The sequence below is a fragment of the Sapajus apella genome, unplaced genomic scaffold (genome assembly GCF_009761245.1).
Source record: "Sapajus apella isolate SASKATOON/1434 unplaced genomic scaffold, GSC_monkey_1.0 scaffold37, whole genome shotgun sequence".
NCBI lineage: Eukaryota > Metazoa > Chordata > Mammalia > Primates > Cebidae > Sapajus > Sapajus apella.
Window position 1 is genome coordinate 15500014 of NW_022436977.1, and position 21618 is coordinate 15521631.

Sequence of the window (21618 nt, forward strand, 5' to 3'; positions counted from 1 at the left end):
TAGGAAAAGATTGATTTTAGGGTAAGTACAGAAACAATAAAAAGGTGACAAGCATGACACGAGTCAAAGGGGCTTAACATTTTTGTAGAAATCTAGTAGCAGATTCAGAAACATGAGTGAGATGTTACCTTCCGAACAGATTAAGAAGGGGAAGAGCAACACGATGGGTAGATTAGAAATATAACTTGGAAGGAAAACAGGAAGAACAGGTTATAGAAATTCCTTAATTGGAAAATTAACAGAATATATATATATTTCAGAATTTCATGGGAAGAGGAGTATAAGTAGACAATGTCAAGTTAGGTCCGGGCTAACGATCAGGACTAGGTTAGGTTGACCTAATGTGATCTAAGTAAGACAATGCCAAGTTAGGTCAGCACTAACCTGACCTAATGTGAAAAGGAGAAAGAAAGGGAGATAAACATTCCTAGCCATCTAATAAGAAGAGGGAGCAAGCTGCTGTGGTGACGGGGACCAGGCCAGTGATGCTGAGAGAGACTGAGGTAGATATATATACATTTTTAATCATGATGTCTCTGACATATTGGGACCAAAGTGTAAAAATATTTCTTCTGGAAAAATTCAGAGTCCCTTGTCATATGTGTCCTCTCTATTTGCATCTCCAAGCTCATTCTGATATAAACCCAGAAAATGGTGGATGAGTAAAGGAAGAAAGGGTGTGCTCGTTTTTCCTATAAGTCCGATTATGATGTTCTGCTTGATGGCTTTCTCCTGACACAAAAGTCAGAATCCAAGAGATTTGCCAAACCAGAGAACAGCGTCGCTTACAACAAACCTTAGGTCTTTTTTTCCTTAACTTTACAGGAAAATGAGTTGTTGGAAACCTACTCAGATAATCTGGAACATTTAGAAAGGCCATACAAACCTAAAATAAATCAAAACCCTGGAAATCTGATGATACTTTGACCTACCACAAGAGTTGAATATTTCTGACTCGTTTTCTAAATTTTCTTCTAGTCCAGTTATTGACAACTGTTCAATACAGAGAACCTCTAAAAGAGAGGAAAAAGGCTGGTTTTTGGAGAATGAAGTTATAAATTATTATGCTGACTTTGGGTGGTAAATGTGAGAAAATCTTTCTATACAAAAGTATCTCTTATACATTGAAGATATATGAGAGACAATAATGAAATTTGTCTGATATTTCTTAATTACTGAATAGTTTCTTGATAGAAATAAAAATGGACCAGTGTCCAGTGTCATCTTTTGGGTGGAAAATTTCTTAGTTTTTAGGTTTAAAACTTCCTTTTGCATTGTTGTTTTTACTAAAAAATAAAAGGCTTTCACTTTACAAAGTGGTCCAGGGCTTGGAGTCTGTCATTTGGATGCATCATCTCACTTTGGGTCTGTTTCTCTCCAGATCCGCCAGTGGCAGAAGGCTCAAAAGAAGGCAAAGCCTCTAAGAAGCCGAAGGACCCGGACCCGCCGGTCAAGCTCAAGAAGGTCTGGATATGCTTTTGCTCACCAAGAGGGCTATGGAGAGCTTATTACATCTGGAAAAAATATGCGAGCTAAAATTCCACCCCCAACATCAGAGCTGGAAAAGACACATTATAACAGCACTAGCTGGATTGAAAATTTATGTAAGAAAACCACAGACACAGTGAGCAGCATTAGCCAGGATAAAACTGTGAAGCTGTGAGTCAAGATGAATTTAAACCACATAGTTATCTTTTAACTTCAGGTGGAGCTGAAATTCCACTGGCTCCAGAGTTTGGGATTTGAGGCTAGAGGTGGGGCAGGCAGATTGCCTCACTTAACTTTAATCTGCCGCAGACAGCTGCCAGTGCCCATCAAACAGCAGCGTACGCAATGGAAAACCAGGCCGGTGGTCACTGTCTAGTTTGTGATTTGGTGGACAAAACACCCACTGTTACAAGTACAGATGTTTTTAAAAAATCAACCTAGATACCAGTTGTCCTAAACTTTAGAATCTTACGTATGGAGAAAACCTTGCAAAGCTGCATATACATTGAGTGGATCCTCAGGTGGGTAAAAGGGTGCATTTTAAAGGTATATATCCAAGCTGAAAAGCATGCCTATTGACAGATAAACATGTATATGTAAGATCTGCCTTTCCCATACTTTTAAGATTTAAAGGTACTATGGTGTTTTCAGACTGGGTTGCATGTCACTCTTTAGTCTGGATATCTACCAATCTGTTCAGCCAGAACAACAAATGGCTTTCATCCCTGGAGATAACAAAGTTATTTTTGTGTTTGTTATGTTTGTGTTTCTTTTTTTTCTACCAGTCTAGGGACAAAGAAGAATGAACATCTTTGCAGCAGGATAGGCTGGTAATTTGATCAAATTTATTCAAAAAGCTCTCAGACTGTGTCACGTAGGGATATGCTCATGAAATATCAGAGAGGCTCACCACTAAGTATTCTAAATACTTTTCAGTGGCTTTTCTAACAACCTCAGTAGTAATTTGCTGAGCATCATCCAAACCATTAACAGAATCAGCAAAACACTGTAATTTCGCACATTAATTATAATATTCCATATAGTCTATGGGCAAATATTTTCAACATTTCTAATTTTTAAAGTTTCAGAATTGAAGCCAAACAAATTAATAAATAATTGTTTTAATTAGTATTTAAAAACTCAGGTTTGGATCATTTAAAGTTAGTTGCTTTTGATACTCAGCTGTTGTGTTTTTAATTCAAACATGTAATAGACATATGTAGGTAAGGTTGATATTTTTGGAGATGTTTCAGCTCAAATTTTCAGTCCACATATGAATCACCAATGGATTTCCTATACAGTGATTCAGGCATATTTGTGTGAAAACCTCAGCTCTGTCACTTCTTCCCTCTATAAACTTGGGCAATAATGTGCCTTCTCTGAGACTCAGTTTCTTTCTCTGTAAAATGAGGACATACTACCTACCTCACATGGTTGTTTGATGATTGTCAAAGCACAAATTCTGAAATTATTAAAAATGTAATTCTTTCATAAACAGGTGAATTAAGTTCCAGTTAACATCAGTATAACAGAGCAGTTGGAAGAGAATATGAAAAAACTTGAATTTCATCAGTGGGGAAGGCTTTGATAAAATGAAATTGCCAGCAAGATATAAAACTGGTTAGTATCCTACAGGGAAATAAAATGATAACCTAGAAGGTACATTTCTCTACCAGAAAGCAAAAATAAAGCATCGTGTCTTAATGGTTTTCTGCAAATCAACTTTTAACTCTAGAGTCCTTAATCTGGTCCCTACTAAATTGTTGGACAGATAAAGTTACATTTCGTAAGAGAGTTAGGTGACACTTGATGGGTAAGGAGGTAATGTGATATTTATAGGTCACAATTTTTTAAAACCTAAATTTCCAAGTCTGCGATAACTTTTTCTAAATGGGATCAAAATGGCGTATGTGTAAAAGAGTCAAATGCAGTCCTTTACCATAGTAACTGCCTATGGACATTCCCTTTCCCCTACATGCCTGCCTACACTTAACCAGATGTTTTTAGTGTCTAATTTGTCATTAGTTTCACCATGTTTGCTCACTTTTTGTAATATTTTTGCAATATTTGAAAACTATCAGTAAATGTTTTGGCACTGTTGGTATTTGATGTTTTATCTCTTCTTCATGGGAAATTCATTGGGGAGATTTTTGTTACATTAGTCCACTGATTTTTTTTCCTCTCCTTTACGTGCTGGGGAAAATGTACTCATTCTTAGAATCTGAGTCTAGAATAAAATGAAACAACTGGACCTATGTGTAAGGGATAGGAAGGATTAGAAATGGTCTAATTTTGCAAATCCAGTTTAAATTAAAGAAGGCTATTTATAAACAAATAATGGGGATAATTGTGAGAGAAACACATTATCAGCTTACTTTGGCTCCATCAGATCCAAATAAACTCACACACCCATTACAAGGTCATTCAATTACAAGTGCCAGGGATTATTTTGAACATGAAGATGAAAAGTCTGAGGGATGAGTAGTGATGGCGAGGGCACTGGGGAATAATAAAATTTTAATTTTACGTAAATGTTATCAAATTATTTGTAAAGAAAAACTTTTTTTCTAGATTCAAGATTTAAACTGATAATTTTGGGTTTTTAAAATCTCAGCCCAAGTTTTGAGCTATTACAGGCAATTGCAAATTGTGTTTCCCTGATTTAATTCTGCTCTCTTTGGCTCTCTCCTCTGCCTCCAAATGTGTATACCTATGAAGGAAAGAAAGAGAGAGACGGAGGAAGAAAGTAAGACAGATAAAGCAAGAGAGAGAAAAAAGTAATGGAGTAAAGGATAGAGGAAGGGAGAAAAGAGTTTCCAGTTATATGTTTTTTGATATAATGTGACTCTGAGAAATAAATTTAATCCCTCAAAGAAAAATATGGATTATATTCAACCCTTGAATAGTAAAATTTCCTTCACATCTTGTGTGAGAACAAGAAAATCTTACCAGAATGGGGGCCAGGAGGTCCGGCTTCCTGTCACAGTGATGGTACTGATTTGTTTGAGCTGCCACCTGACTTCTCCAGGCCTTGGTGTCCTCGTCCATTGATAGAGAAATTGGGACAGGATGGTCTTAAAGACCTTTTCTCATTTGCACAATTTGTGAGCTGTTCTTGCCAGTTTTGTCTGTTTGTATTTGCAGTTGTCTTTGTTAGAGAGAGAGAGGTTGATCGATTGATAGATGGGGGGAGAGAGAGAGACAGATAGAAGAAACTGAATTGGATGTTCTTTTGAGGGCAGGGCCTGGCTCTTCAGGCTCCTGTACTGGTTTGTATTTTCTCTAGAGTAGCCTCTGATGCACTGGTGTCTCTGGTTTTTCTCTCAGCTCACCACAGAGGTGCTAAACCCTGTGGTGGCATTTTACCTGGGTCAGTTGAATGCTTAGTTTCTTGCTAAAGATTCATGAAGAAGTCTTTACATCCTTCTTTCCTCTGTCATCATTTTGAGCATCAAAAAAGTATACAGATGTGAAAATAAGATACTCATGTCCAGTTAAGAAGAGGATCATTTAAAAGTCCTCCCTACCTTAAATCTGGGCTTAGAGGAGATTCTTTGAGCCTCTTTTCTCTTGGGATCCACGTTTAAGCAACAGAGCTTAAACAATTTTCTTTGCAGTTATAGAGCACTTTGCAGTTTGTGGAAACTGTATTGTGTTGGTGCAGATTTAAAGTGTGCAGATTTAGGGAAGAAGTGCAAACAACTGTAAAACTGTTCAGACATACGTGTTTCAGATGTTCTTTTAACTTTCAGTGCAAATAAGAAAAATCTCTTCCCTTCCTTTCTTTCCTTCAGCGTTTAGTGACGTTAGGTAGGTGTGGAAGGCAGACAACGGAAATAAAAATATCTCAAATAATTTCTAAACAGTCACTAGGAAATCTAATCAGAAAAGCTGTACTTCTGATTTTATGGTAAGAAATTGGATTACTCTGTTAGTGTGTGCATGAAATGCCTCAAGATTGATATGATCTAATTATCCCAGTTATATGACTCAGAATTATTATTTTATATTACAAAGAGTAGGCACAAAGTTAAGAGTGGAAGAATTCAGGAATAATGATGACTTACAGACTTTGTGATGGGATTTTGCAGGCCATGGGTCAGATAACCATGTGGGGGTCAAAATTTTTCCAATTTTTACATTAACATCTGGTATTAAATGTCTGCAGTTTGCTCTACTGCGTCACATCTCATTCCTTGGTGAGGAATCATAAGCTTTTGCAATTCTCTAACCTAAGCCTTCAGCTGAACTGCCTGGAAGCTGGAAATAAATGGCCCACGCATTACCAAATGCTTATTGCAAAAGATTTGGAGGGCCTTGCTGGGCTAATCTGTAGTTTGGGGCTAGGACTTAACCCTATCTGTCCTTGAATTTCAAAACTTCCTGGCCGGTCTATTCCTGTAACTGGTGCAGAATGCAGATCAGCTTGGAGCTGCGTACATAACATCCAGATTTCAAGAAATGATAATGATTAGTTAGCCAGAAATCTCTGGCTATCTCAATTCAGATTCCCATAAGGCTTATAAGGGGCAAGTTCAAATTTTTAATAAACTGCAGCCCTCGACTTACACAGAAAATTCTTACTGGAGCAGGATGTGTGGAGAGATGGGAAATAAAGTAATGATCGAAAAGAAATCTAGTTGTTTCACCCCTTGTCATAAATGTTTCTATACTCTTTGCCTTCTTCTAGGTAAATGTGAGTAATGATTAGAAGGCCTTTTTGACAGTTGATAGTATTCCTTCTCATCCCCTTCCTGTCTCTGCTCACTTCATTGTACTGTAGAGGTATATAAGTATGAGATGATGCACAAAGATTGGATAGAAATTATACTGACCCCAAAACATCCTCAGACAAGGTTTTGAATAAAATTCCTGTTACTGAATTTCTTGAGATGATTTCACTTTCATTAAATGAACATTGAAAAAGAATAAATTAAGTTGGGATTATGATTAGTGACTGGGGGGAGATATTAAGCTTATTTAACAATCTGTTTTACAGGGACATTAAGAATGAACATGGGCCATCAATGACCATTCCTAATAGCAGCTGGCTCTCTGACCTGTTTAGACCACAAGATAAATCACATTTGAAACTGTACCTATTTTTCTTTACAAGGTACCTATTTGGTCTAAACTAGATAAAAACAATAAGATTTTTTTTAACCCAAATAACCCACAAAATATTATAGGGCAAGTCAAAATATTTTCCTGGTATTATTTTGCTGTGGTAACTAATAGTTTTCTGAAGCTACAAGATGATGTGTTTTGAACAACAGGAATAATTTCTAACTGCATAATATTATTGACAAAATATCTTTAGGTATTGTCAATAGTTTTTTTGTCACAATGAAGACTGACATTTTTTATTCAAATATTTTTAAAAATATATATTTTACAAATTAAATAGTTGTGGTTCATAAGTTTGGCTTAAATTTTTAGGAGTAGACAAGATTACTGGAATTATCTTTTTGATTGATAGATAGGAGTTTGCTTTATGGTTCCATTTCTTCCTCAACATTCTCATGTATGGCTCACACATAGCTTACGTCTGTTAGACATCTCAGATGAAATGGGCTAACAAATTTAGTTCTACTGGATGAAATTTAAAATTAATAAGTAAATCAATCACTTAATAGAACACTGAGTGTGGAGAGGCCACAGTACAAGATAAATAAGAAACAGGTTCTTTGACTTGTCCTCGGAGAGGTCCTAATCCAGTAACTTTCAATGATGGATTATGCATACCACGGTTCATGGAATCTAAAATGCCACTTTGTAAATGATGCACCATTAATTTATGTACCACTTAAAAACCAGAAGAATATTGCCGCTTAGATTTGCAAAGATGCCATTGGATGTAAGATTTATTTCTAATTTCAGAGATATTAAATTATGAAATCTGGTAAGTATTGGATTGCAGGAAGTTGAAAACTGATGAAAAAATAAAGATAGTTCATGGCAACTACTTTTTAAAGATGCTTGAAGGGAATAATAGTTTTAATAGTTACTAGGGGATGAGGAATTTTCTTTCTTTTTTTTTTTTTTTTTTGGAAAAAAAGTGAACACAATGAGCTCTTTTTGCAGGCAAAGGGAAAGCAGAGCCTGGAGAGGCAGGAACAGACTGGGTACTGTCTCAGGGAAATGTTTCAGAGGGTCTCTTCACAGACCATTCACAATGCCAAGACAATGAGGGTGCTGCGGTACTTTGCCTGGGCAGATGTGTTCCCTGAGAAGCCCACAGAGAGGATAAATAATGTCTGGACCAGCTCCCCAGGACCTCACGGGACTTGCCCAGTGTTGAGAGAGCGCCACTTCCTTCTTAGAACCAAGTCTATGGCGTTCCTTGGATTTAATTGGTATCATTCTGTCAAGTTAATCAGTTTGCTTGTGTCTTATATTCTGCTGTAGCATCCTCACAAAAAAGAATGAGAAAGTTACTAATTGATTGATTCTTTTATTTTATAGAACAATGCAGTGCAGTGTGGTGATTTTTAGTCTGGGCTCTGGGGTTCAGTCTGGGCTTAGCTATCAGATGGGAATAGTAATCTTTCCTACCAGAGATGGCTTCTGTAATGATCACATGAGGTGTTTGTTGCAAAACACTGCCATATGCCTGGCTCATAGAAAAAGATGAATAAATATAAGCTGTTTTTACAAGAAGAGCAACCACAGGTTTATACCCCAGAGGGCTGCATTTCACTTGTTCCAGGGAGATTAAACAGGTCTTTGTTTTGAAAATTTTGGCTTAGGGAGGCTAGATAGAGATGCGTGTTTAGAGACAAGAAGGATTCTGGATGTTAAAGAGAAGCCTCAGTGATTGACTGCTGGAAAGATCTGGATTTCTCAAACCTGAGGGATAAAGGGTAGTACATTATACTAAACAGCAGAGATCCTAATTCCACTTGCCCCCCAAACCCCATCTTTAGTACCCTAAGAGGTGGCAGGTGGTGGGACATCTGGATGTCTGGGGTGTGATCAGTAAGTCCCAAGGCCTTCCAAGCAATGACTTCTTTATTAGTCCTTTCTCAGGCTGCTATAAAGAACTACCTGAGACTGGATGATTTATAAAGAAAAGAAGTTTAATTGACTCACAGTCCCACAGGCTGTACAGGATGTATCACTGTTTGTAAGTTTCTCAGGAAACTTACAAACATGGCAGAAGGTAAAGGGGAAACAACCACTTCTTCACATGGTGGCAGGAGAAAGAGACCAAGTGAGGGGGGAAGTGCCCACTTTTAAACCATCAGATTTGAGAACTCACTATCATGAGAACAGCATGGAGGAAATCTGCCCCCACCATCCAGTCACCTCTCACCAGGTCCCTCCCCCAACATTGGAAATTACAATCCAACATGACATTTGGGTGGGGACACAGAGCCAAACCATATCTGCTTCTGTCCCCAGTAGCTTATCCTCTCACTAGCAGAGTAGGAAGGGTGACTGTGTTCTGACATGGAAAGCCAGATGTCAACAGTGGCAACACAGGGGCCCTGAAAATAATGACACATTAGGGACTCTACTAGGCCGTTCTTGCACTTCTGTAAAGAAATACCCGAGACTGGGTAATTTATAAGAAAAGAGATTTAATTGGCCCATTGTTCTGCAGGCTGTACAGTAAGCATGCCAGCATCTGCTTCTGGGGAGGCCTCAGGAAGCTTCCAGTCATGGCAGAGGTGAATGGGGAGCAGTCACATTACATGGGGAAAGCAGGAGTAAGGAAGAGTGAGTGGGGAAGATGCCACACACTTTGAACAACCAGATTTCCTCTGAATTTATCACCAAGGGGATGGCCTAAGCCATTCATGAAAGGCCCACCTCCATGATCCAAACACCTCCCACCAGGCCCCTCCTCCAACACTGAGGATCACATTTCAACACTGGATTTTCGCAGGGACAAATATCCCAACTGTATCAGCACGAAGGACCAAGCACTTCTCTGTTTCTTGGGACTAGGTAAAACCTGAAATTTCTATAAGCTCCTAGGAGATGGGATGGAGAGACTGGAGGTTCAGAGCCAGTCTAATTTGATAAGAAAAGCTAAAATAATTTTATATTTCTTACATCTCAGTTCTGTAGAACAAATTCATACCCATTTTGCAATTCTTTTACTTGATATTTTGTGTAACAGTCATGGTCATCAGCTCATTCTGAGTAGGAGTGCTAATGAAGTATGTGTGTCTGTCAAGTCCAGACTGCCTCATACAGCTCTTGTGCACTCCACCCTTTATCTCCCCTTCATCTTCACCCCACAGTTCTTCCTCCTGTTCCCCACACTGTAGTGTTGTTCCTTAATTCATCCACCCAATAGGCTAAAATGCAGGATATCAGGCCCAGGCCCCTAACGGCTATTGTAGACTGGATACACATTCTTATCAACTCCCGTTACCATGGGCTTTTTTCTCTGATCCTCTGGTAAGTGGCCTGGGACCTTCTCTAAAATAGCATCGTAAATCAGCCAGAGCTGGGGAGGTATCACCACAAAATGAAAAAGTAGATGAACAGAGTACCTTCTCCACATCCTTATCTGGAGTGGCTCAAAGAGGAACTATGCTCCTCTGAGTATCTTGATGACTGACACAGGATTGTAAGGCAAGTGATCTGTCTTTGGCAGCCTCCTTAGCTCCAATCTCATCTTACGACCTAACACGCCCTTCCCCATCTACGTTACTCTTCTACATCTGCCTCAGTTACCTGCTGTAACCCCTTTAAAATTGTTCCAGGTGATTCTCCTGCTTTTGCACAGGAGACCATGTACATATTTTAAACTTGATGTAGGAACTTCCTTCAGAATAAGCCTGCAGATGGCATTCAGCGCAAATGTTCCCAATGATGTGGTGCGGTGCTCATGAGCTCAAGGAAAGCAACTCCCTTATCAAACAGCCCCATTGGTAAGTAATCTCCTTCTCCTTTTGGCCTGAGGTCTGTTTCCCCATCATCAGCATGCATTGTTTGCTTTTGCCCTTGCAAAAGAGACTAAATAAGTGTCTCTCATGTGACAGCTCCTCAAATATTTGAAAATAGTTGTTCTATCCTTTCTTTGAGTCAAATAGCAGCTTTTGTTGATTGTCTGTAGTCTAGATAGTGTGAGTTGGAATAGTTCCTGACCTCAAAAACGTTTTGATCTTCCTTGGGGACCTTGTTTAGATTTGGGAAGGAGTACCTTGAGGCTGAAAAAATATGGAAAGATAGAAACTGAGGAAAAGGTGGTGGTGGGAGAATAGTTTCTGAAGAATGGCAAACTGACATCCAAATAGTCAAGGGGGTTTCTCTAACACCACTGCTTAGTGTGGGATAGTCCTGAGTGTCCTTGGCATAAAAGAATTGATGAGAACAAAATCCAGCAACAAAACAAAAAAATGTTCTTATAGTAGAAGGAGGGACTTGAACATCATGGGGAGTTATGAAAGGGGCATATTTAAGAGAAAGTCATGGGACAGATTGAGTTGTAGGAAAAAAGTGAAACAGCATTTACACTCTGTATAGTTTGACCTCCTAGGAGAAGGAGGGAAAGGAAAAGGAAGAAATATGGCTGTCACTTTAGAAAGTCCATTGGTTCCCTGTGGGACTGTTAGCAAATATTTCTTCTCTAAGCGCCTTTCCCCACCTGGAAAATGGGGATCATTAGATGTTCCTTGAAGTATTGTGAGGATTACTGAGTGCTGGGTATTGTGTTAAGCCTCATAATAATTAGCTCATTCAATGCAATTTTCACAGCAACCCAGTGAGGTAGGCACCATTATTTCCCCCATTTTAAAGTGAAAGAATCAAACCCTAGGGAAGTTAAGTAACTTTCTCAGAGATGTATAATGGAAGAGCTGGGATTCAAACCCCAGGAATGGCATGTGCTCTTAACCCAGTGCTATTTCTCATTGACACTTAGGTCATGGATTCAATCTTTTTTTTTAAATTTCAACTTTTATTTTAGATTCAGGTGGTACATGTACAGATTTGTTACATGGATATATTGTATCATGCTGAGGTTGGGGTTATGAATGATCCTGTCATCCAGGAAGTGAGCATAGTACCCAATAGTTAGTTTTTCAACACTTGCTTCCTTCCCCTAGTAGTCCTCAGTGTCTATTTTTGACCATTTTTATGTCCATGAGTACCCAGTGTCTAGCTCCCACATATAATGGAGAAAATGAGGAATTTGGTTTTCTGTTCCTGCATTAATTTGCTTAGGATAATGGCCTCCAGCTGCATCCATGTTGCTTCAAAGAACATGATTTTCTTTCTTTTTATGGCTATGTTGGATTCCATGGTGTGTATGTACCACATTTTCTTCAGCCAATCCACCCTTGATTGATTGGCACATAGGTTGATTCCATGTCTTTGCTATTGGGAATAATTCTGTGATAAACATACAAGTGTGTGTATATTTTTGGTAGAATGATTTATTTTGTGTATATACCCAATAATGGGGTTTCTGAGTTGAATGATAGTTCTAAGTTCTTTGAGAAACCTCCGAAGTGCTTCCACAGTGGCCGAACTAATTTATATTCCCAACAACAGTATAAGTTTATCATTTTCTCCATAGCCCTGCCAGCATTTGTTGTTTTTAGACATTTTAATAATAGCCGTTCTGACTGGTGTGTGACGGTATCTCATTGTGGTTTTGATTTGCATTTCTCTTATGATTACTGATGTTGAGAATTTTTTCATGTTTATTGGCCACTTGTCTGTCTTTTGAGAAGTGTCTGTTCATGTGTTTTGCCTACTTTTTAATGAAGTTATTTGTTTTTTGATTGTTCTGCTGTTTGAATTCCTTATAGATTCTAGATATTAGAATTGTGTTAGATGTATAGTTGGCAAATATTTTCTACCATTCTGTAGTTTGCCTGTTTACTCTGTTGATAGTTTCTTCTGCTGTGCAGAAGCTCTTTAGTTTAAGTAGGTCACACTTTCAATTTTTGTTTTTGTTGCAATTGCTTTTGAGGAATTAGTAGTGAATTCTTCCCCAAGGCCACTGTCCAGATTGGTGTTTTCTAGGTTTTCTTCTAGGATTCTTATAGTTTGAGGTTTTACTTTTAAATCTTTAATCAATCTTGGGTTAATTTTTGTTTATGGTGAAAGCTAGGGGTCCAGTTTTATTCTTCTGCATATGGCTAGTCATATAAACAAAAATTAAATCCACCATATACAAAAATTAAAAACAAAAATTGGCAAGTGGAGCCTAATTAAACTAAAGAGTGTCTGCACAGCAAAAACATCTTTCCCAGAACTGTTGATTGAATAGGGAATCCTTTTCCCATTGCAAATTTTTGTTTAATTTGTCATAGATTGTATAGCTGTAAGTGTGCAGCTTTATTTCTGGATTTTCTATTCTGTTCTATCGGTCTATCTGTCTGTTTCTGTAGCAGAACCATGCTGTTTTGATTACTGTAGCCTTATGGTATAGTTTGAAGTGGCGTAATGTGATACCTCTGGCTTTGTTCATTTTGCTTAGGATTGCTTTGGCTATTTGGGCTGTTTTTTGATGCCATATGGATTTTATAGTAGTTTTTTTCAAGTTCTGTGAAAAAGGACCTTGGTACCTTGATAGAAATAGTACTGAATATATAGATTGCTTTGGAAAGCATGGCCATTTTTATGATACTGATTTTTCCAATCCATGAGCATGGAATGTTTTTCCATTTGTTTGTGTCATCTATGATTTCTCTCAGCAGTGTTTGTAGTTTTTCTTGTAGAGATCTTTCACCTCCTTGGTTAGATGTATTTCTAGATATTTTATTTTTTTGTTGCTATTGTAAATGGGTTTGCCTTTTTGACTTGAGTCTATCAGCTTGAACATTTTTGGTGTTTAGAAATGCTACTGATTTTTGTGCATTGATTTTTGTATCCTGAACATTTACTGAAGTTGTTTATCAGTTTCAGGAGCCTTTTGGCTGAGTCTTTAGGATTTTCTGTGTATAAAATCATATCATCAGCAAAGAGAAATCATTTTACTTCTTCTTTTTCTGTTTGGATGCCTGCTATCTCTTTCTCTTGCATGATTGCTCTAGCTAAGACTTCTGGATTCATTCTTCGAAATTTCTGGTAGCTTAATTTTTGGTCATAAATGTGCACCCTTCCTATTAAGGCTCTTCTTTTTTTTTATCTGATTCCCTTAGACATTCAACACCCTTCAGTATTTCTTAGCAGTTTCTTTATTTTCCTCAACTTCTAAGCTATGAGTCAGTTTAAGGAAAAAAGAGGTTATTTTCTTTGAAAGTTACCTTATCTGCTTTTGTTTCTACAGTAAAAAGTCAGACCCTGCCTTGAGCTAACACTAGTCAAGTGTCCATTTTCCATGGACCTCTGCTTTGGGGTTTCTTCTGATACATATGCTGGAATCAATCACTGTAACTTCTACTAAGCCAGTTGCTTTTTGCTCATAATAATTTTGTGAATTATTCAGCATTCATACTATACTATACTATATAAATATAAATATATTTATATTTATATATAAATATAAATATATTATATTTATATATAAATATAATATATTGATATTATATATTATATAATATGTAAATATAGTGTAACATAGTATAATATAGTGTGTTCCTACTATATTTTCATATGATTGCCAAAGTATTATTTAGCTGAGTCAACCAGAAGTGGGTGCTTCATATTTTTGAGTCAGGCACCAGAGACCTGAACGGTTGAAGCACTTGGTCACTTTTGATTGCTATCTTCCAGTTTTCGGTACAGATCAGTGGCAAACAAACCTTCCATTTTAAATCTCTCTTGAGATGCTAGATACTTGTTTTAAATGTGATCATAGGTGGTTTGAATAGATGCATAGTTAGCCAGAAAGTTGATTTGGATCCTGAAGTTACTTTTATCATATGGAGAATTGCCAAAACCAGTATGCCTACACCGCCAAGAAATTCGTCTCACTAACCTGAATATTATAAAGTACTTGCTACAGCTTTTCTTCACACTCCTCTATCCTGTTCCTGCTAGCCACCACTTTTTGAGATGGCACTGCTGCATTTGCCTGCCTTACTCTCCACGAAATAAAATCAGAAATATGGAGATGTTTATCAAGTCACAAAAACAAGTTTTTTCTTCTGTGATTCTGTCAGTTCCACTCAATTAAGAATGCCCACCCCCACCCCTGCCAACCCAGAAGCTCTGCATCCTTGTAACTAGATGTGTTATAAGTTAAGATGTTAGATCAGAAGTTAAGATGTGCTTGATAACCTCATTGATGTGGTTGTCTCTATTCCTGCTTCTACCACTCCTTAGGCATTCCTCTTTAATCATACTTGTTATGTTTTTACTGATTGTATATTTACAAGGGTCTCTGCTCCTCCAGAGAAAGAAGTCCTATAAGAGAGGGACTATGTCTTGTCTTTGACTTAGCAATGCATCAGTTCCTGGCAGATAATTTATTGTCACAATTTTTGTTAAATAAATAAATGGTCATGATTCAGAATTGCTGTTGAAATACAAGCTCTGTTCTGCAGAAAGCATTGACGTGGTCTTTTTGGCAACATTAGACTTGGAAAACATATCTCCTGTTTAACTAAGGAAGCATGAATATTGTGTGCTGACCACATCCTGGGGATAAATTCTATAGTTTCATTGCTTTAATTATTCTTCTGGGTCAATATCCGGCATGGAGTAAAATCCCACAGGAGTGACCGAGCCCTTAAAAATACCTCATCAACTAAACCTCATGCATGGAAGATCTATTTTAATTGTAGTGCAGTCTTTTGAGCTTTAGACAGTTTCTTCTCTGACTAATAAGGCATTTTTCCTTGGACCTGACTTTTTATATTTACATTTTCCTCAGCCTTGGTAGTCTTTACTTGTTTATATTTTATCATTGCTTATTTTATTTATTCATGTTGCAAGCAGCTTTGAATCCTTTATGAAATGAGGTGGGATATGACTAAATAGACATTGCTGTGTCATAGAAAGATAACTGGGATTTAAATGGGAAATTTGGGGGATTTAAATTGGAAACTTTTGGGGGAGAAGGATGGAAGTTGACTTTCTCTCTTCCATTGATCCATCCTGTGGTCATGGGCAGGTCACTTCATTCACTTTTGCTGTTTACTTCTGTTAGTTGATGTAGATAGTTGAGAATCATTCTTTCAAAAATGGTGCCTGAAAGGTTGGTTTTTTGTTTGTTTGTTTTTCAAGAGTATAACTTAGTCATGGCACTAAAAAGAACCCACAGTCATATCTTCTCAGCAGTTCTTTTCAGCCCCACCAAATTGCTATGGTTTTGTTCTTCAGGTCCTTAGGATCTGGCCACCTCATGGGGACATTCTTGCTACTTCTTGGCAAATCAATTAATGAAGCAACAGGCTACATAGCTTGATATCACTGGGAAATACAAAAGCAGCATCAAAGACAGGCTTTCTCTTACGGGACTTCAGGTTAGCATGGGACAGAGCATGGCACATGGCATATATGGGCAATGAAATGGCCCTGAACTTGGAATAGAACACCTGGGTTCCTGGCCAGGCTATGGAATCTTGAGCATTTTATCTAATTTTTCTAGACTTTATTCCCTCAGAAATAGAATTAATAGTGGGGCTGTAGTAAGAATTAAACAAGTGAATGAACAACAAAGAAGTTTTCAGTTTGCAAAATAATATGTCAAGAGTACATGCTGTAATAAAGAAGTATTATTTGTAATTTATACAAAATGACACATTGAAAAAAACTCCAGAGGCATGCATACCTGAATTCATGTCTTTACCAGCTGTCTGGTTGGGGCAAGGCACTTGACATCTATGAGTTTCAGTTTCCTAATCTGTATAATGGGTATATTAATATCAGCATCATAGAGCTCCTGGGAGCATTGGTGGCACAGTGTAGGAAATGTAAAGAGTGGCTGGCACATAGTATGCACCAAATAAGTAGACGCTTTTATTTCATTATTACTATAGCGTAATAATGAAAAGAATATGTAATTTGGTGCTAAATTGTTTGTCTATGACCTGTGAGTAGTGTAGGAGTTCAAAGAAGAGGCATGCCAGCTGTTTTGGAAGTCTTGTTAAAAAGATCCATAGAAGAGGCATAATTTGAGATAGGCCCGGAAAGGTGAGTAAGCTTTGCCTCAGTGGAACAAACAGTAGAATTCACCCACATTGGCCCTCTGGCCATAGAAAGCATAGTTCAGTCAGGATCACACTTGCATTTGTCTTGGACCTTATATAGCACCTAGCCCAGAAGTTATGTATTTGTTTGCCTCCTTGTGAGATTCTAGAAAGAAGAGAACATATTTTCATGTTTATATTCCCATTTTATTTCTTAAGACTTTATCTTTTTAGAGCAGTGTGAAGTTCACAGCAAAATGGAGAGGAAAGTGCCAGTATTTCCCATATATTTTCCTTAAAGTAGTATCTCTCAACTCTGTGACTATCAAGTGGAGACATCTTAAGAATATCTATACTGGACCTCACACTAAACCTATGAAGTTGAAATCGCGGAGTGTGAGGCCCAAGTGTTGGTAATCTTTCAAATAATCCAGAGGTTCATACCATTGCCTAGGTTGAAAACCATTGCCTTATAGCACCAACCACACATGAACAGATTTGTTCAATTGTTGAGATGGCTGGATGAAATGGAGTACTTCAAAAAACTCACTGGACTGAAATTAGGAGTGCGAGTTCTAGTTTCAGCTCTGTCCTGACTGCTGGGTAAGCTGGTCAAGTTCTTCAGCCTCCCTGGGCTCTGTGTCCTCATCAGCGTTATAGGGAGGCTGCAGCCTATGTCTCTTCAAGCCTTGATGGTCTGTGATGTAGCTAAGTAGATGTCATCCTTCCCTCTTAAGCTTGGAAAGCCATGTCTAGTGATGGAATGGTGTGGGCGCTTTTCTTGCTTTCCTCATAATACACTTCTCTCCTCCCCATCACAGCCCACCTAGATGCACATCAAAGGAGCTTACAGAGGAAATCTGAAGACTGTTTTCTTCTTTTCCTAAGAAATGCTATAATGTTGTCAATCTGTGTTTATTTCTAATGAAGGAAATGTGCCCCCTTTATTGGAAACACCTTGTGGAAGGAGGCAAGGGCCTCTCTCTGCAGTCTGGTAACTGAGAGCAGAGATGATGGCTTAGCCCCACTTGTCCCCACAGCCAAGACAGATACACCCCCAAATGCTTTCCATATATAAACCTTTGTGAAGTTTCCTGTGGGTGCAGAACAGATTGGGCCTCAGTTCCTGCTTCTGGCCAAAGTAACTCAAACCACATGACTGGAGAGAAATCAAGGTGAATGTGCTTGCACTAGTGGCAAAAAATGTAAGCAAGTGATACCTACTCATCTTGGTCATGAACGCCTCTCTTATGGACCAGGCAGTGGCCAGACCTAGAAAGTAACAGCAAATGCCAGTCCTGAAAATTGCTGTGGACTTGAAGTAGGCTATCTGATGTTCCTTATAAGCCAGCCATCATTTTTCACTTAATAAACAACAGAGGGGACTAGAAATTAGAATGAAGGTAGTGTACTTGTGAGGAATTTTTGGCACCACAGCTTCTCAGTTTGAGCCTAGGGTCAGGAGGTGGGTAGGCAGAGCTCTTGGGCCTGGTGTTCAAACTCCTTCTTGATCTCTTCAACCCAGGCTGGGTTGATGCATATTTGTCAGAGTTTTGAGGAGGGGCCCTTCGTCTGCAAGTGTGCGGTGGCAATAGCCATTCTCAGAATAATGCATCTTGAAAGAATAAAATCAGCATCCTTAGAATCCTGCAGAAAAAAGCTTCTACAATGCTGCCCTTCTGGTGATTTGTAAACAGTATTTCCTATTAGACCTCAACTAAGCTTCTACTCAATATGATGCTATAGAATGAGTTCAGGACTTGGGACCAGAATAAAGTCATATTCTTTCTATCCCAGTTAATTGCTTCTACATCTCACCCCTGTCATTTAACATTAGCAGAACCTCGGCTTCCTCATCTGCAAAATGGGAAGGATGGTAACCACCACAGAGGACTTATAAGAATTAGTTCATATATTGCAATAGTTAAATGAATGGCTTCTCAAGCCAGGCTGTCTGAGTTCAAACCTCCTTCTACCATAGTTCAGCTCTGTGGCCCTGGGAAAGTTAATTCTTCTCTTTCCACTTCAGTTTTCTTATCTGTAAAATGATGATAATAATAGGATTTACCTCATGGGATTGTCATAAGGATTAAATGAAATAATACTTGTAAAGCTCTTGGAATAGTGGCTGGTACAGAGTAGGCACTCAATAAACAGAAGAGTAAATATTCACTGTGCATGTAGTCCTTAGCATGGTGGCTGGCATACCACACATGTTCAGTGACTGCTGGTTATTGTGACTACTGGGACTTCCACTCAGCCAAGGGAAGGAATGTGTGTTCTCACTTTTCATTTGCTTCCTCTCGACGTCTGGTATGAATCAGATGAGAGTCCCCTGAGGTGTCATCCTGCCCCTCGGGGAGGAAAAGCAGAAGTCGTGAAGCCAAGTGAACAGATCAGTGACATCAGGCGAGCATCCCAGGCTCCATGGGAGAGCTCTGGCCCTGGATCAACTGACCTTTCCACAGGAAGAGAAGAAACTGCAGCAGCCCTCACTTTCTCTGGGTTTTCCCTGAGTCATGGTAAGTCATGCTCCCTAGGTCCTGCCCTATGAAGGAAGATGTTTTTTCAGAAGACATGAGTGTGTGGCTAGGATCCCAGGCTCTGTGCTCAGACAAGATGTTTTGATGAGATTGCCTGGGCCATGGTGAGGGAGGTTTTAGCTTTGAAGGGGCCTCCAAGTCCCTGTGGTAAACACTAAAGATGATGAGTACCTATCTCAAAGATGAATGTCCCATTCAGGGGTCAGAATGAGAGGTTACTAAGCAGTCTCTGCTTGGCTCTTTAGCATAATTGCTATTAATTTCTCCAAAATTAGTCCATGCCTTATTCCTGGAATGCACAAATTACCTGTTCATCAAGGTAATATTCAGAGAAAGTTTCCAGAGAAGGTAATTTCTCTGGAAATTACCTTGATGCACATTCATTTATTCTATAAATATTGGGGGGCCCACCATATGCCAGGCACAGTGCTAGAGAATACCCTCAAAGAGGATTTCACAAAATCCTAAATAATAATATTATATAAAATTTTTAGTGTTATATAAGTGGGTTCAAAGTCCAATGCAGGCATAGTGTATGGGTATATCATGCAAGGCTCTACAGATTAGGGTTAAGCTGTTGGTTCCCAGAAACAGACTCACCTAAGTTAACATTCTGCCTCTGCTGCTTACTCTGTATCTTAGAGAAGTTTTCTTAAACTTTCTGAGCTTTGGTTTCTCCATGTGTAAAATAAAGATAATGGTACCTTTTTAAAGGGCTCTGTATGTGGATTGAGTGAGATAATATATATAGAATGGTGTGCCAGGAACACAATTAACAAATGGTGGCTATTGGTGAAAATGTGTACATGCCTAAAAATTCCATATGGACAGTTATCCAATATTATGGCATATTTGGAATTTACTATTCAGGTTTTCGTTCCATGGATGGTTGTGTTTGAGCCTAAAATCCTTTATTCAGGGCTGCTGAAGACTGTCAGGGTTGCTTGAAATCTGTTGAAAATCTGAGTATTAGAGGCTGAGTTCAAGAGGGGGATGCTTGCACAGGTAGGGCCGAATAGAGTTAATGAGTACAGAGCTTTCCCTGAGGGGCTTACACACTTTCTCTTCTGCTCATAGTTACTAGCCTTACAGAAAGTCTTGTGAGGCCATCTGCACTGGCTGGCTGCATTCCAAAGTTAGGGGGAAGAGGAGAGAGAAACAGAGCTCTAAATTATCTTGAGCTCACAAACTATGCAATTCTTTCTGTGAAAACCTCTATAATCCCTGTAGATGAAGACATCCTGTATAATAAATGACCCTTCCCCAGTTGTTCAACATGTGTCTATTATGAGTATCAATTTGTTCTGGGCACAGAAGTCACATGTGCTTGCCATCCTCTATCATTTCCATGTAACATGAGCAAAATGGCTGTAGCATCCCAAAGAGAAAAGCAACTTTGAGCTATTCAGTACAGAGTTCTATCGATGTAGCCTTGGTTTCTTCTGCCCTTTTTATCTTCTACCAGTTTCATGGGTCTTTGTTTTCATTTCTATTTTTTGAGATCTCTTTCTCTCTTCTCATGATCCAGACTGTGCCACAAGACATCTTTGAGTCCTGGGACTGTCTAGCCCAGGAGAGGTTTGAAAATGGCTTGGATGAAGCCAAGACCAAGTGGGATATACCCGTTAGTCAACTCCTTTTTTCCCCCTGGGGTTATTTAAATTTGAGTTCTCTTATGGCATTTAGTTCATGACTTTACGTGCAATTGTGTTGTGATTCAGAGACTGTTTTTTCTAAGGTGAGTCCCCTACTAGAACACACACGTTTTGTGGTCAGGGGCTGTGTCTTTTCAGATTTTTATTGTCATGATTTCTTTTAACAGTGTCATCAAAAGAAGTTCCAAAAAGCAACTTCCTTACATAGGGCCAATGAATATTTGAGACCTGCTTGGCTGGAGTGCTACCAAGAGGATGTAGTTGGAGTACAGAAATGTCTGGATAGTCCTGAATTTCCATTATTCAAAGTTTCCCGAAAATAAGATAGGCTCCGGTCTGGCCCTCAACCACCTATCCACTCATCTCACATCACATGTCCCTATCCCTTTATCATCAAGACTCACTGGCTCTCTTTAAGAGCTGCAGACATTCCACTTTGCACCTGATGATTCCTCTGTCTTGAGTGGTTCTATCCTCACCAACCCCTCAGCTTACTTTTACCAAATTAACTCCTTTTATGCACCTTTAAGAGGTTACTTCAGTTACCACTTTCTTAAGGAGTCTCCTTTAATCTCCACGAGATAAAATTTCTTTATTTCTAATATTTTTATAGCACTCTTACCTCCCCTTCAGTAAACTTAATACTTAACACATTTGCTTGTGTAATTGACAGGTATCACTATCAGCCTCTCTCTCTAGATGGTAAGCTCCATGAAGGCAGGGCTTATGTCTATTTTTATTCGTCACTGCATCCTTAGTGCCTACCATATAATAGGTACTCAGTAAATATTTTGAATGAATAATTTGAAATTATGTTGACATTCACAATGATTTACTAAGCATCTACTACAGGGAAAATGTGTAAGGCTTATTGAGAACAAGAAGAAA

The 21618-nt window shown here is 38.6% G+C and overlaps 1 protein-coding gene across 23 annotated transcripts in view; it reads left to right on the forward strand.

Annotated features, from left to right (window-relative positions):
* The window catches only part of ATP8B4 (ATPase phospholipid transporting 8B4 (putative)), a 381647-nt gene that overhangs the window by 246652 nt on the left and 113377 nt on the right, over nucleotides 1–21618 (forward strand). For 10 of the 23 annotated variants that reach the window (XM_032297795.1, XM_032297794.1, XM_032297798.1 and 7 more), the window contains one exon: nucleotides 1382–7527. In XM_032297795.1, coding sequence (XP_032153686.1) covers nucleotides 1382–1663 — 282 coding nt within the window. In that variant the 3' untranslated portion in view covers nucleotides 1664–7527. Of the gene's footprint in view, nucleotides 1–1381; nucleotides 7529–21618 lie in introns of those variants that run through there. The other 13 variants (XR_004274964.1, XR_004274962.1, XR_004274963.1 and 10 more) reach the window with 4 other exon arrangements.